This window comes from Vespula vulgaris, chromosome 5 (genome assembly GCF_905475345.1).
Source record: "Vespula vulgaris chromosome 5, iyVesVulg1.1, whole genome shotgun sequence".
NCBI lineage: Eukaryota > Metazoa > Arthropoda > Insecta > Hymenoptera > Vespidae > Vespula > Vespula vulgaris.
The window spans coordinates 2,967,501-2,985,000 of NC_066590.1; the positions used below are offsets into that span (position 1 = coordinate 2,967,501).

Here is a 17,500-nt window from a genome sequence, read left to right on the forward strand (position 1 = left end):
CTTATTTCCGACGATTGCCCGATTCTACAATCGTCTTTTCACTGATTCAACGACTTTTAGTTGTTTTCGAGGAGGGCTACTTAGAAGGGTAAACCGTTTCTTCAAATTATTTCAAGGACTAGCTACTTAATCACTTAGTTACAACGACTTATTCGAAATTGAGAAGAAAGATAGCTCCTCTTTGTCCATTTTCTATCTTTTTTTTTTTTTATTTATTTATTCGATCGAATACGCTTTACGCGTATGTAGTTAAGTGATTAAGTACTTACGTATCTGTTGAATACGCGTCAATTGAGAAAATAAAGAAAAGAAAGATAAAAGCAGATAATATCAATATACTCACTCGACGTTCCTTCGTCCTTGACATCTTGAACGATCCTACGTACGCTTTGAGTAAATTTCCCCACGAGATTAGTCCCCGCTGAAACAAAATGTAAAAATAATAAGAAAATCAACAATCAACAATTATGTCTTTGAAATAACATTTATTACATTTTCGAACGAACACGGAAAAAGCGTAGACGGAAGATAAAGATTTTTCAAGATGGATAAAGCAAAGTTTATTCTTGATCGACGATCGAGTATCCCATGGGAGAATGGGGTGAGGTTGGAAGAAGAGATGGAACTCTTTAAAATATTTCTCTTTTATCCCTTCGCTTAGAGAGTTTTCAAGGATTAACAATACGATCTACAACTGTCGGCTAAAGAGCGTATAAACGTATATCTGCATACTCTACGCGTGTATGTCTGTGTGTAAGTCTGTGTGTGTGGATCTATATATATATATATGTTTGTGTGTATTTGTTTGTTTGTATTACGAAAGCATTTACTCTCATCGAGACAGAGAAATATGATAGCAGTGTACTGCCATTGCTCTTGTTCTTTCTCCTGCAGTTATGAAAGAGCAAATAAATCTTCTTACTCGTAAAAATACCGGGATTGTTTTTTAAATTCCACGCGAGTTTGCCTTTCTAAAGATACACTACTAACGTTGCCAGTGCTCCGTTCGTGAAGTAACTCGTTACCACAAACGAAAATCCCTTTGACGTGTTTACTCCGTTGCAAGTTTCATCGAACCGATACCTTTTTTTTTATACTTCCCTCCCCCCGCCCCTCCCCACCACTTTCTCTTTCTCATTTTCTTTTTTCTTTTCTTTTCTTTTGATTTTTGTATCCTCTTCTTTCTTGTCCTTCTATCTTTCTCTTCTCTTTCCTATCTTTCTTCGAGAAAACTCGTTAATTGTGTAAGCCGAGCGAGTGTAACTTTTTTTCGTTTCAAGTCAAACATTCGTTTCGTGATCTTTCAGAAAAAATTTTATTTATAAACGTATACACATGTGTGTATAACGTATGTGTGTGTATGGTCAATTAGGCACAAGTTTGGGATCTCATCTTTCTTTATAGAATCACATTTTAAAAACATATTCTTCGCGAACAGCGATATAAATAACAGCTTACACTACATTCCTTCAAATGAAAATCAAAAAACGGAAGACTTTTGCATTTTTTTTTCCTTAATTTTCTTTTTTTTTCTAAATTTGAATGGATGTTTTCATACCATATCTTTTTTCAAATGCAAACGCATACGTCTGTACCAACATTGATATTATTTTTATTCTATTAAAACAAGTTTCTGTTCTTTCAATAAATTAAAAAAAAAAAAAAGAAAAAAGAAAAGAAAAAACTCGTTTTTGTCGATGAAAAACTTGGAAAGTATAAATGCGGTCGTGAAGACGAATGAAAGAAATAACAGACAAGAAAAAAAAAGAGAGAAAAGAGAGAAAGAAAAAGAAAAGTGATAGAAAAATGTAATTAAGAAAAGAAAAGAAAAGAGAATCCTTTCTCGTCATATCGATCATCGAAAAAATCTCTCTCTGTCGTTCCGGTCATCATTCACATTTTCCTTTCTTATCAAAGACACGAGAACTGAACGTTTACAATAGTTCGTACCTTTGTAACTTTCCTACCTCTATTTTTATCTTTCTCTACTATTTCTTTTCGTAATCCGTTTATCGTTCTTTTTATACGTGTTACTGACTCTCTCTCTCTCTCTCTCTCTCTTTCTCTCTATCTACGTAAAATCCGAAAATAGGCTGATGTCAATGATTCTCCTTTTTCTCTTCTCTCTTTATCTCTATCCTTCTCTTTCTCTTTTTTGTAGAAAACTATTCTTTTCGTTTTCAATCGTGACACGAAATTACCTAGCGAAGCGATAATCTCTCTCTTTCTCTTTCTTTCTTTTTGTTCCTCTCTTGTCGTTCATTGATCGATTCGATCACGAAATTCACTTATCAAAAAAAAAAAAAAAAAGAAAAAAAGAGAGAGAGAGAGAGTAAAAGAGAAAGAAAATTAGGAGAAAAAGAAAAAAAATATATATATATAAAGTATAAAAAAATAGATGTGTAAACTAAGAAAAAAAGAGAGAGCATGTGGGAACACGTATTTTCAATTGATAATACCGAGAAACAATAACGTTTCACTTTTTCATCCCTTTTTATTTATTCCTTGTTTCATTACTTTTAAATATAACGCAATTGATATCAACATACGCATACATAGAAAGGAGGTACACGTTTAAATCGGATAAAACGAAACGAAAGATAAATCTGTACGACGATATTAATTCAAGTCCGATAATTAAATTAAAAGATTAATTCGACGATATATCCTTTAAAGGTCGATCGAACTGAATTTAATGAGAAAGAAAGAAAGAAAGAAAGAAAGAAAGGAAGAAAGAATATAGAAAATAGCGAAAGAGTAGAGAAAGATAAAATTTTCTTCGTTCGATCGAGCATATATAATATCGGCTTTAAATATTTTTCCTTTCGCTCTAGTTCTCTTTCCACTTCTCTACCTCTCTCTCTCTCTTTCTCTCTCTCTTTCTTTTTCTCTATTTATCTATCTATCTCTCTCTCTTTCTCTCTCTCTCTATATATATATCTATCTATCTCTTTCTCTCTACCTCTCTATCGCTCTCTTTGATAAAAAGTGGAAAATCGGTGGGCTTAGGCGGGGCGCAGTAGTAGAAGCCGAGTAGTAGTCAGACACGCTTACGTTTGGCTTTAAGCCAAACGTAACATCTCGACGGAAAAGGGAGGAGATATACTTGTACCCTTACTCTCTAAAGGGTAACGCATATATACACACACTTACACAAATATATACGCATATATATATATATACACATATACATTTATATACCATCACCTTGTTGTCTCATAGTACGAAAGTCGTGCAATGTCATTCGACATTTTGTATACGTCCCAGAAAACGCAAGTATATCCCCTTACATTGAAATTCTCAACATGTTTTCTCTCATTCACTTTCGCATATGTATGTATTTATGTATGTACGTAATGTTATCGAAAGACGACAACGACGACGATGTCGACTACGACGACGACAACGTAGATTACTCTTTCTTCAACTTCGTTTTGGCAACGTGTGTTTATACGTACGTGCTAGAAATAAGTAACTAACGTACCCTTCTTAAATTTTCGAGTAATAGAAAAGCAACAAGCTATTTTCTGACGCTTCTATATCCTGTTTTTTTTTCTTCTTCTTTCTCTTCTTCTTCTTCTTCTTCTCCTTCTTAGTTTTCTAACTTTTTCAACAACACTTAGTTCCTTACCTTCTCTTCTTTTCTTCTTATTTTCTCCTTTTTTTCCTTCTCTCTTCTTTTTCTTTCTCTTTCTTTTCTCTTTTTTCTTTTATTTTCTTTTATTTTACTTTATTTTCGCTTCAACGAAATTCGATAAACTCCGTCTTTTTCTTCTCCCTTACTTTTTTCTCCTTCTGTTCTTGTTTTTCTTTTTTCTTTTTTTCTTTATATCTCTTTCCTCTCTCTCTCTCTCTCTCTCTCTCTCTTTTTTTCTTTATAAATAATCGATAAATTTAATCTTCTCTCGAAATTCTACCTTTCGATCTTGAACAACAATGTATATGAAATTTTTCTACGTATACTCAAGCATAGATCTTTTCTACTTACAATGATCGGCTTAACCGTGACAGATACGTCCGGCTACATTCATACGTATACTACTTAAACTTGAAAGTATGTAATACCTAAAGAGTATTTTTATGTACAGCTGTTTCTTATACAGTCGACTTACACACCCGTTCCCTCTCTCTCTCTCTCTCTCTCTCTCTCTCTCTCCTTTTTTTTTCTTTACTTTTAACGATTCAGGAAGTACAGTATACAGGGTTAGAGTTATAATTTGATTTCTTCTTGCGGAAAGGAAACGTTGGAATATAAAACGAGTTTTAACTTGGAAACATCATACATATACCGGGAAACGTGCACGTTTACAGAAACTTATCTCTCCATTATTTTTGTAATTTGAATTTTCAATACGATCTTCTATAAGTACAAAGAAACACAATTTTTATATGTACGTGTATGTATGTGTATATATAATATAAAATTCTGCAACACGAATATGGATATTTTATAGAAACTTTTTTCAATTATTCTTCTAACATGAATTTATTGATATAATGCTCTCCACGTATCAAGAAACATTTTAATATAAAATATTTACATATTTATATATATATATATATATACACAAATTTTGCAACGAATGGATGGATATGGGATAGTACAATATTTTACAAAAACTTTTCTCGATTATTTTTGTAACTTGATTTTAACAATATTCATTCTCCCTGTATTAAAAAATTCTAATATAAAATATTTATACATACATACATACGTACATACATACATACATACATATATATATATATAAATTTTGTAACACGGATACGGTATTAAACGCGGTATTATCGCCGTAGGGTTCGAAAGGAATAAAGGAGGTCTCTCGGAGTTGAAATTGAGTTAGGCAATATGAAGTGACTACAGGTTAGAACTACTTCGATTTCCGGGACCGTCTAAACTGGAACATGGCGTCTGGAGTCAATGGAGAAAGGGAGCGAGGCTACACAAGTAAATGAAATTCTACCCATCTTCTACGCGAAAGAAGATTAAGTTTGGAATGTGCAAGCTGAAAGGAGCTAGTGGAGGTGGTAGAGCACCGAAAGACGAAGCGAACGACGAAAAAGATCGGAAAGAGAGAGAGAGAGAGAGAGAGAGAGAGAGAGAGAAATAGATAGATAGACAGAGAGAGAAAGAGAGAGAGAGAGAGAGAGAGTGGGTTCTGATAATAACAAGCCGGATATCGTCCGATATACAGAAAGGGAACGAAAGGAAGGAAGAAGGGTAGAAGAGTGGAAGGGAGAGAGGGAAGAATGGAACGCATCGTAGTTCCCATTGGTGCTTGTGATGCTTATGGTAGTTGTGGTGGTGAAAATCTTCATGGAAAATCGTCTTTGATGAAATCGCCCTGAAGCAGGAAACTCTAATATCTTTTATCAGTAGAACATTATATCGATATTATTAATTTATAATAAATCTTCTTAAGTGTATCCGATGAGAGAGATAGAGAGAGAGAGAGAGAGAGGGGGCGGGGGAGGGGAGAGTAGACAGGTATAAACTTTCCACGGAGTGTATTATTTAATTTAAAAGATTTAATCGCGAAACTTTCGCGTTAGTTTATATACGATACAAATTTTCATCTTGTTGTTGTTGTTGTTGTTTATCGAGTTACAAAAAAGAAAGGAAAAGAAATAGAGAATAGAAATAGATGTAAAAAGAAAAATAAAAAAAAATAAAAAAAATCTCTCGAACAATTGGATTTCCATATTCAAAATGAAAAGGGGAGAAAGCGAAGCAAAACAAAAACAAAAAAAAAAAAAAAAAGAAGAAAATAAACAAAATCGATCCAACGAGAAAAAAGAAATGTAATATTTTCTACTGATTCGTTTAATCCTTCGAAACAAAGATAATATTTTTCGTTGCAATGCTTGCTAAGAAAGGAAGAAGAAAAAAAAAAAGAAAAAAAAGGAAATAGAAAAAAAGTAAAAGAAAAAGAAAGAACAAAAAAAGAACAGGTGTACATTCGTTCGTTCATTCGATGGACGTTATCATCGAATAAAAAAAAAAAAATCCAATATACTCTAAAGAGAAATGGCGATACGTTTGTACGCGATATAGATAAGTACTACTTACTCTCTCTCTCTTTTTCTTTTCCTTTCATTTCTTCCCCCTAATCCACTCCTCACCCTTTCTCACTATTATAGAAACCATGACCACGTGTATGTCGCTCGACGCGAAGCGGATTCGAATGCACGGATGGTTTAAACCATAGAACGGATTTCAGCACTCGGATCAAACGTATCGACCACAACTCTGTGGCTCTCGTACGTTGTGTGTAAGCAGTAGCAACGAGGAGGGTGTGGCCTGCCTGTGCTATCCCTGAGCTTGGCCTCTCTAATTCTAACACCTGTACAGATAGAGATAGACAGAGACAGATCGAGAGAGAAAGAGAGAAAGAGAAACCGATGGAGATAGAGATAGAAACAGACAGAGAGAGACAGACAGAGCGAGCGAGCGAGCGAGCGAGCGAGAGAGAGAGAGAGAGAGAGAGAGAAAGAGACAGACAGAGCGAGAGAGAGAGAGAGAGAGAGAGAGAGAGAAAAGGAAAAAGAAAGGAATAGATGAAGATAGAGATAGATAGAGACAGACAGATAGGTAGACAGAGAGAGAAAGAAAGAGAGAGACATACATATAGACAGTGAGAAATAGAAAGACAGAGAGAGAGAGAAATAGAGACATACACAGAAAGTGTGAGATAGATAGATAGATAGAGATAAAGGTAGATAGAGAGAGAGAGAGAGAGAGAGAAAGAGAGAGATAGCAAATCATGCTCACGCGCGATCGCGCATTCGCGACTAAACCGATATATGCGGGCGACACGTTCGCCAATTATTTTGCGGCTGAATTTCTCTACCCACCATCACCAATAACATCTCCCACCCTTCTTCCTCCCTTCCTCCCATTCCTGATCCATCGTGGTTGTAAAAGGAAAGCATTTTGATCGACGATTTAAACGAAAGGAATCGTGTTTTATCGATGGCCATCAACATCGTCATCATCATCATAATCGTCATCATTATCATCATCATCGTTGTCGACGTCGTTATAGTACGTTATGTTACGAGCTTTTAATTCTTTTTTTCTCTTTTTTTTTTTTTTTTGAAAGTAAGTCGAATAAATAATTTTTTTTTTTAAATAATGTACTTCATAAAATAAAGAACATGGAGATAATGATTACGATGTTTGTTATAGATGATATTGTTCTCTCTCTCTCTCTCTCTCTCTCTCTCTCTCTTTCTTTTTCTTTTTTTCTAGTTGGAACGTTCGCCATTTTGAAGTATGATAATTCGTTGAAAAATTCATGTAAGTAGACGATACTACACGATGTAAAATTCAATTATAGAATTATCCAATATAATCGGATATAGCGTTGCAGAATTCTTTCTTATATATAATTTTATTACGTGAAACAATTTCCGTTTGAAATTCAGTGACATCCGTTCCCCTTTCATCTTGTTCTTTCACACTCGTATCTATTTTCTAGATAGAGTCCCAAGATCCCTATTCGATTTGAAATCTCCTCTACTTCTTCTTCTTCTTCTTCTTCTTTTTCTTCTTCATCAATAATTTTTTAAAATTTATTCAAAAATATTCTTCGACTTATATAGCGGGAGACACATTTATATCTACTCGTATAATAAATGATACAATTATATTTACATTTTGTATCTATACACACACTCACGTACATACGTACACGTATCGAATATAAAGAGTAAAAACGTCTAAAAGTTTATTAGATTGTACGAAAGAAAAAATTCGTAAGTATACGTGAAATTTATTCTCGAATTTAATCGAAAAGCACGATTAATTTTGTCGGATGGTTTCCAGTTGGAACATTTTAGAAAGAAAATGGCGTATTTCCTAAATACACGCGTTCGTATATACTCGGCACAATATTTCACGAAATATAGTCACTCTGTTTTCGTTGGATCTGTTTCCTTTCAGGATAAGATAATCTTTTTATTTCTCCTGAAAAAAATAGTATGAAAGGAGAGAAAACGAGAAGTTATAGGCAATAAAGATGTAACGATATTGTAACGTAGAAATTAAAATCAAATTTAATTATATAAATTAAATGAGAGTGATATCCATTTTCTTTTTATCGAAAGTTAAAACCAACAATTGTTTATGTCTGATCAGGATCATATTAAGTCAATGGTAATTATAAAATTATCGATTGTAATAAATCACGCATCTTCCGTTCGAAGATATTTAACGAAACTGTATTATTTTTTTTTTTTTGTAAGAGAATTAAAAATTAAATTAAATAAAAAATTTCATTGTTTCTTGTGGGGAGTCACGTCAAAGAATTAAATTATATTATAAAAGGTTGATAATTATAAAATTAATAATTATATATATATATTTATTTTTTTGTTGTTGTCAAATTCGATTTCATTATATTTTTAATTGGTGACGTTTGAATTGCAATTATTTAAACATTACACTTTTATAATGAAAAGACGAAAAAAAGCTAAGTATATTTATTCTTAATACTCCTTTAAATAACACTCCTTTATCCAACAGTAATGATACTTTTACATCTTCTTTGCTAATATTCTTCTTTATCTAATTTTTACAAATTTTAAGAATAACACGGAGAAAAAAAATATGTTTTTTTTTTTTTTAATATCTAGAATAATTCGAATAAACTTCATAATCATTGGCTTGTGTCGATTCATATAATTTATCCATGCCGATTGATTTGAAAAGTACGAATATTATTCGAATATAATATATATATATATATATAGATATACACATATATATATAATCGATTTAATAATCGACGTTGAACGGAAAAGATAACAAATAAACAAACGAACGAACGAACGAACGAACAAACAAACAAACAAACAAATAATAAGTCATTTTAATGATCTCGCGCGTGCTAGTTGTCGACTGCATACGATCAATGACAAATACGGACTACAATATTCGTGTGAAAGCGAGAGAACGTTTCATACGGTTTAATAGGTTTTTGGTCACGACACTGGCCAATCACGATCGACTATTAAAAAAGGATTATGATGAAAACGATCGAGGTTTTATATCGACTGGCCAGCTGTGTTCTCGGCATGGTTAAATATTGTATCTCCATTATCATTATTATTATTATTATTATTATTATTATTATTATTATTATTATTATTTATCTTTTTTCCGAGCGAAACGATAAACGAGCCGATAATAAGAACAAAAGAAAAAAAATACCGCTTTTTACACACGATTCGAATGAACGAGTTGATTCATAAAAAAAAAGGGCGATCAGAAATTTTCAGAAAGAAAAAAAATAAACAAAGAAAAAATAGGATAAAGAAAAAAAAATAGTTTTTCACGATTCGAATAACTGTATTGATTTAAAAAAAAAAAAAAAAGGGGGGGGACTATCAGAAATTTTCTTAAGGGGAATGGAGAAAATTAATGGCAAACTTAGCTTATTATTAAAAGACATCACTGCGCATTCCTATTTGCATACTTTCTATTAGTTTATGCACAATACAGAAGGCTCGTACGTTTAAAGGAGACTTCAAGTTCCAGAAAGGAAATCTTGGCGGTCGCAGCTGCTACAACGGGCTTTGTTTCATCAAGTCTGCAAGAGTTAAAGTGGAAACAAAAGGTTTGGATTGCTCTCTCTCTCTCTCTCTCTCTCTCTCTCTCTCTCTCTCTCTCTCTCTCTCTTTCTTTTTCTTATTCTCTTTCTCTCTCTCTCTCTCTCTCTCTCTCTCTCTCTCTCTTTCTCTCTTTATCTTTTACTCGATGCTTTTAAAGGATATTCTCGACAAGCTGAAGAAGGAGACGCCTATGTAAATGCCAAACGTTTCTTTACAGAATTCCAAAAGTGAATTTACAAATCCATTATTACACCTATACATGTAATACCATCTACAATAACTATAAAAATATTCTTTCTTTTTATCTCTCTCTCTCTCTCTCTCTTTCGCTTTCTCTCTCTCTTTTTCGCTTTATATGCGTTACCATCGTTCGGCACATTGTTCCGTGACTACTGGAATGGATAATCGCACGCGACCGATGACGAATAAATAATATATAGGTACTTACTTATCCCAAATATTTTATCACGTGTTTACTTGAAAGAATTGTCGAAATTAAGTGACCTTAATTAAATGATTTACTTTTAATTATTATCTACTAATTACTTTTATTCTTTATTATTATTATACTTATATTTATTATTACTCTTATATACTTTACTATTATTTCTATATTTATCATACTATATTTATTATACCTTTATTCTATTATTATATTCTATTAATTAATTTTAATTAGATTCCACGATGTATTATAAACCGAAGGATCCGATCAAAAAGTTGTCGATATATTATTTTTAATGAGACAATTTAAATAGAGAAAAAAAAGGGGGAAAAAGAAATGAGAAAAAAGATTAAGACTCGTTAGAAAAAATTTATCAAACGCACAAGATGACGTCTATAATCCTTTTTTTTTTTTGGGTTTTTTCATTTTCTTTCTTTCTCTTTTTTTTTTCCTCCGTTAATACGAAACACATCTCTTTTTCTGCAGAAACATTAAATATGAGAAAGAAGAAGAAGAAGAAGAAGAAAGGATATAAACAGATTTTTTTAAAGAAACACGTCTATATGTGTATAAAAAAAAAAAAGAAAAAGAAAGAGAGAAAAAAAATTAAGGACGAGCAAAAAATTTCTAAATGATATTAAAGATCGATGTCTCTCCCTCTCTCTCTCTCTCTCTCTTCTTTGTTTTCATCTACTTCTTTCCTCTTTCGAGTAGACTAATCTTAGACTAATTTCTGTTTCTCCCGGAACTCGTAGTTTCTATATAAGGTAGTCATAGTACTTTTAAAAGGCCACTTAAGAACTTTTTCGTGAACTCGTTCTTTACGAAACATGATAATATAAATATATTCTATCTTAAACATTAACAGTTCAAAGACCGCCCGGAGTAATTTAAGACCTAGTACCAACTTAAACAGCGTTTAAGTATCTCTCTCTTTCTCTGTTCTCTCTCAAAACAAAAAAGTTGCTATTCTTTGACAATTAATGGACGTTGAAAAGGAACAAGAGAAGAAAATATAATGATCGTAGCAAAAAAATAAATAAAAAAAAAAAAATAAAATAAAATAAAATAAATAAAAAGAGCAAGTATCGTTGCTCGTATCGGTAAAATGCTACTCGAGGATTTGCATTATTTTAGAATTTCCTTTCGGTGATAGGAAAGAGTCTGATCCAACACCAAAGTCGGACAAAGGAATATAATAATTGTCTATGGAGGTAGAGAAGAAGAAAGAGGTGGAGAAAATAGAAATGGAAGAAGTCTTTTCGAGTTGTCCTTTCTCCTACTACACCTACTACTACTCCATTACTACTACTACTATTACTACTACTATCCATTACTGGAGTACAAAGAGATTTATCTTCTTCCTCTTATTCTTCTTCTTATTATTCTTTTTATTCTTCTTTTCAAAGTACCTAGTCGGAAATCAAGGATGTCTCTTCCCGTAATTAAAATCGGATTTATATCGTAATTACAAGTGAAATAGACACGACGTCGCTCGCTCCATGACACTTGTTTCGTATTACAATTTTTTTTCTTTTTACATCTTTTTTTTGTCGCTTCGTTTTTATTTTATTTTAATTTTTGTTCTCGTTCTTTCTGATGTGTGTCCTAAGTAGGTATGTAGGAGTGAATCCAAAAGTACTTTGATGATTAAAGAAAAAAAAATTGATTAATCTTCTTCAAGATATTCGTTTGATCGCGTAATTATAAGCCTCGTAGTTTTATGATCCAAACGGAAAAAAAAATAAAATAAAATAAAATAGAACCGAGCAAAAAATTTGACATTTGTTTCGTTTGACTATTTCTCTTTTCTCTTCTTTTGCGTTACTCTAATTTCTTTTCGTTTCCTCTTTCTTTTTGACGTAGATAATCTATCTGGGTACTATATAAAGAATGAGTTCAGAAGTATTTTGACGATTTAAACGAAAAATTGATTAATTTTTACGAAACAAAAAAAAATGAATTAGTTGACTTAAAAATGTTTCGAAATAATTGATTCGTTATAATAATGTAGAAACATTTGTAATACACCCCGTATATAATACGTTCTTTTTTTTAATTCCCTTTTGTTTTTGTGTAACTTGTAATAAGAAAGTATGAGTTGTTATATAGAATAAAAATAATAATAAGAAGAAGAAGAAGAAGAAGAAGAAGAAAAAGGTCGAAGAGACGTTCGACAACTCTTTCAAGAGAATATGATCAGAAAGTTTTTCTTCTTCTTCTTCGTCTTCTTCCTCGTTCTAACTGAACGAGGACACGCTTGTGATCATCTATGCTTTTATGTTCGTGCCGCTATTCAGAGCGCATGCATGTCATACGTACCGTGACGACTCGTTTATGGTTCGATAAAGAGCAACGTTCATCATATCGTTTATTGAATCGACTATTTTTCTTTCACCTATCTACTATGTATAAGATATTTAGATAGATACGTGTATATGTACGTATGTATTTATGTATGTATGTATGTATGTTAAATAAAATTTTGATCGATCAATCATATACCTACATATTTAATCACATAAAGAATATATTGAATTTGTAATAAAAAATTTGATTAAAAAAGCTTCAATCATATATCTATATATTTAATTATATTATTAATGAGAATAAATCTATCTATTTGAAATGTAGATTATTCTATAGGTACGGTTTACTTTTTGTCCTGAATAAATTCATAACTTTTATATTATTCATTTTATCGATATATATATGTACATAAATATATATAGAATATGTATATATATATTTTTTTCATTTTGACGAACAGTTGAAATATCAAATGTTAAAAAATTATTATTATTTTCTAATCATTTCATTTATATACACACATATACATATATTAAATTTTATTATATTTTTATTATAAAATATTTATTACCTATATATATATATCTTTTTAATACAAAAATTTCTTATAAAAAAAAAAAAAAAGAAAAAAAAGGGAGATAAAGAAAGAAATTTCTTCAAATAAATCGAGTAGGTATACGTAAAAGTTGAAAGATATTCTTTTATATTTCTTTTTATTACTTCATTCTTTTTTTTTTTTTTTAATTGAAATCGCGCATAATCGTCGGTAGTTTAACTTACGATCGTTTCGTAAATTTCGTAAATCGTCTTTTGGAATTTAGTAGAGCGAGAACAGCTGGTAGAGTAACAACGATCGTACCAAGCTTAGAACATAATGCCTGGGAATTTACTATTTAATTATACGGTGTAAGAGAGAATCGATCATTTTCCTAGCTCGAGGCAAATTCGTTTAAAACGTAGATACGATGTTTTAACGAAAATACGCGTCTTTGACGTAATCCAACGTAAAAATTTTACGAAAGAAATAAAGCGAGAGACAGATAGATAGACAGACAGAGAAAAAGAGAGAGAGAGAGAGAAATAATTTGGTGTTGTACTTTACACTGTCGACCATCTTATTGTTAGTCGAGTATAATATACTATACACAGTGAACGTAAAAAGACGTTCAATTTACGCTCGTTACTCGAAGAATGGAGAGTGTCCGTTCAATCAAATTAATCCATTTTACAACTGTTTAGTTCCATCGAATTCATTTTATCGAATCGTTCCGTTCGAATATTGTTTCTATTTTTTTTTTTTTTTTTTTTTTTTTTTTTTTTTTTTTTTTTTAATATATCCACCTCCTATCTTGACTCTCCTCCTCCTTCTGCAGCAAATAAAAATAAAAAATATAATATGTATATCTCAATGATCGATTAATGAGCCTAATCTTTAATCACCTACGAGAAGATTCGAGTATTTTTCTTTCTTTCTTTCTTTCTTTTTTTTTTTATGAAAATTTTTCGTATGACATCATGATCATCATTATCATTATCGTCGTCATCGTCATCATCGTCGTTGTTGTCGTCGTTGTCGTCGTTGTGAACACTTTAATCTTGACTGATTCGTACAATACGAAGAAAAATGATAGCGTCATACTACATGAGAGTTTTATGGTGCTTTGGAAAATCCAAATAGTTTTAATAATCATGATTGAATTTATTCGATGAGATCGTTATATCTTCTTGGTTTATAAAGTGTGCATATAAAATGATGACACACCTTGAAAACGTGTCTCGATAGATCAATGAACAATAATTCTATTCTTCTAGTATAGGATATTAGAGTATAATATATATATATATAGTTAAAAGGTGTGATATCTCGTAAAATGTAACAAAGAAACGATTGATATTATACAGGTTTATTATCTTCTTTTTTTTTCGTTTTTCTCTTGGAAGAAAAAATATATTCAAGAATTTATTATCTTATTAACGAGTAACACACAGAGAGACAAACAGACATTTACTTGCAAACATTTTTTTACTTAGGAATCACTTAAGGCCCTCCTCTTCTTCTTCTTATCGCGAGTTATTGTAAAAAAGTGACTTTTATTATAATAAAAATCCAATTTTTATGTTAATGGATAATGAAAGAGTGAACGATCGAGAAAAAAGAGAAAGAGAGAGAGAGAGAGAGAGAGAGAGAGAGAGAGAGAGAAAGAGAGAAGGGAGGAGAGGAAACATACATACATAGATACATACATGTGTATATATATATACACACATAGTTACGTATATATATATGTATGTATGTATGTATATATATATATATACTTAAGAGCAGAAAACGCGTAAAAAGTACACAAGAGAGGCCGATCTCAGTGCACAGATTTCCTAACAATTTTATGGGACCGTACTAAAATGCAAATGTTATTGCTAACTGTAAATCACAGAGTAACCGCGAGGTTCTTGGATCGATGAAAAAGGGAGAAAGGAAATAGGACCTTTAAAATAACGAAGCCTTGCTTCGTTTCTATGGCGTAGAGAAAAAATATATATTTATTATATTTTTTAAGAAACAATAAACAGATAGAAAGCAAGACAGAGAGAAAAAGAGAGAGAGAGAGAGAGAAAGTTGGAATCGATATTAGAAAAAATCGAGTACTATGAAAAATATAATAAATATTTTTTAATATATAAAAAAGTAATATATATTAAAAACAAAAAAGTATATATATATTTTTTTATATCATACTCATTCGCTCGATATAACACAATATACATATTTACATACTAATTTTTGTTAAACTCATTCATGAATCTTCTCTCTCTCTCTCTCTCTCTCTCTCTAAAAAAATAAAAAAAAATAAATAAAAAGAATGAAAGAAAAAATAAATAAACAATCAAACGAAGACGAGAACGCGTATTAAATATTTCAGTTCGACGTGGTAGACAGATTACTAAACTACTAACAAAAATTCATGGAGCTATTATTAATAGTGATCTTCGGGTACAAGAAGGGTCCCTCGCGAAAAGTCCTGTAGAATGAATGGTTTGGGTCGTACGAAAAAAAAGGGCAGGAGTGCTTAATTAAATTCCGCGAATTGCTTCCGTGCCGTGACACGAGCTTTCGGGTCGGTGCGTCGGGCATACTCACCCACGTCTTTGCAATACTTCTCTCTCTCTCTCTCTCTCTCTCTTTCTCTCTGTCTCTCTCTCTCTCTCTCTCTCTTTGTCTCTTTTTGTCTCTCTTTGTCTCTCTCTGTCTGTTTCTGTCTCTCTCGTCTCTTTCTTTTTTCCTCTCTCTTCTCTTGTTCATTATACGTGGAAGAACAAAGAAAGATCTTTGTAAAATATTCAACGTTTGAAGATTTTTTTCTGACCGATAAAAAATGTATTGTATTTATTCATTGCATTTATCGAAACAATTGATATATGTTCGTTTGAAATTTCATTGGATCAATAGAAAGATAACATAGGAATACACACACATATGTGCATTAATAACGTTAATAATATCGATAATATTAATAACGATTTATTATTGAAATATCTTTGTTCGAAATTTTATTCGATCTATAGCGAGATAATATATACACATAAACATATTACATGTGTATGTATATATATATATATATATATATATATATATTACACACAGGATGGAGGGAGGGTCAGAAATTTTTAACTCAGTTGAAAATTCTTAAATTTGTAGTTTTGCAATATGAATAAAAAAAGAAAAGATTAAATCGAAGAAGAGTAATTGATTTTTAAAACCCTCTAAAAATTTTTTGCACATTCCTATAGAAAAATAAATAAATAAATATATATACATATATACATATGTATATATAAATTCGTTTAGAATATAGAAATCTATTAACATCATAGAAGACACAAACAATACGTATCATTAGTAAATAATACGATAGGGATGGTTTGCATCGTTATTGGGTCAATCTACTAGCAATTAAAGAGCCTATCATGTATACGTATATTCATTAGCTGCAACCTCCTAGCTATGATTTATAATTCGAACATATGCGATATCATCGGTAAAATTATTGTTATTGGACAATATACTCTATATGTATAACGTGAATACGTACATAATACATACATACATACATACATACATACACACACACATATATACATGTACCTATGTATGTCTCTCCTACATTTGAAAACTCGATTCCTTTTTACGAACTTAATTAAATTCTATCTGCCAATTCGAATCAAGTTCTCTCTCTCTCTCTCTCTCTCTCTCTCTCTCTCTCTCTCTCTCTCCCCTTCCATTTCTCTCTTCTTCTTTCTTTCTATCTATCTATCTTTTTCTATGTCGTTACTGAATATCGACTCGTGTTCTCATATATACATATACATGTACATATATATGTACATACATACATACACACACATACATATATATATATACATAACAGGTGTTGTACAGTACGTATATACGTAGAAATAAATGACACTTGAAAAGAAAATGAAGTAAAAAATTGCTACTCTCAGCTACGAGGATTTAGATCGAGTGGCTTCGTACAGATCTCTTTTCTATTTTTTTCTTTTTTGTAAATGAAAAATCGATCTCTTGGTTACCGATCGATCAGTTTTTTTTTATTCCTTTTCTTTGCCACTCTAAGAATCCTATCTTTCTAATTTTGTCGATTATCAGTTAACAGATTTAGAAGAGTATGACAAATCAACGAGTATGACAAAAATAAATCGACGATGGTTGGAGGATGTGAAAGAAAACAAAATTATTATTAATACGAACGATCAAATTTACAGATACGATATCTTATATATATATATTATCTAGATTCGTATCGAAACACGTTTATCGATATTAAATTGGATCGATGTAAAAAAGAAAAAAGGTTCCATGCGATAACAGAGAAAATTTTCTCTGATCCTTGTAGGAAGAGAGTGACTAATAAATCAATGTTGCAAATAGTTTAGGCTCGCGGATATGTATGTATTTATCTCCGAACTATTTAAGGAAGTCGAAGAGATAAGGTTAAGTACTTGGAAGCAAAGAGGAATTCTTGATAGGATGAGTGTCGTTGGAAAAGTTAACGTTTCTTCTCTCTTTCTCTCTCTCTCTCTCTCTCTCTCTCTCTCACTCTCTTTCTCTGT

General features: G+C 31.4%; 1 protein-coding gene across 4 annotated transcripts in view; it reads right to left on the bottom strand.

Annotated features, from left to right (window-relative positions):
* LOC127064151 (uncharacterized) overlaps positions 1–17,500 on the bottom strand; it is a 96,347-nt gene that overhangs the window by 17,396 nt on the left and 61,451 nt on the right. For 3 of the 4 annotated variants that reach the window (XM_050994775.1, XM_050994777.1, XM_050994776.1), the window contains one exon: positions 344–421. In XM_050994775.1, the coding sequence (XP_050850732.1) occupies positions 344–421 (78 nt within the window). Of the gene's footprint in view, positions 1–343; positions 422–6,070; positions 6,114–17,500 lie in introns of those variants that run through there. The other variant, XM_050994778.1, reaches the window with a different exon arrangement.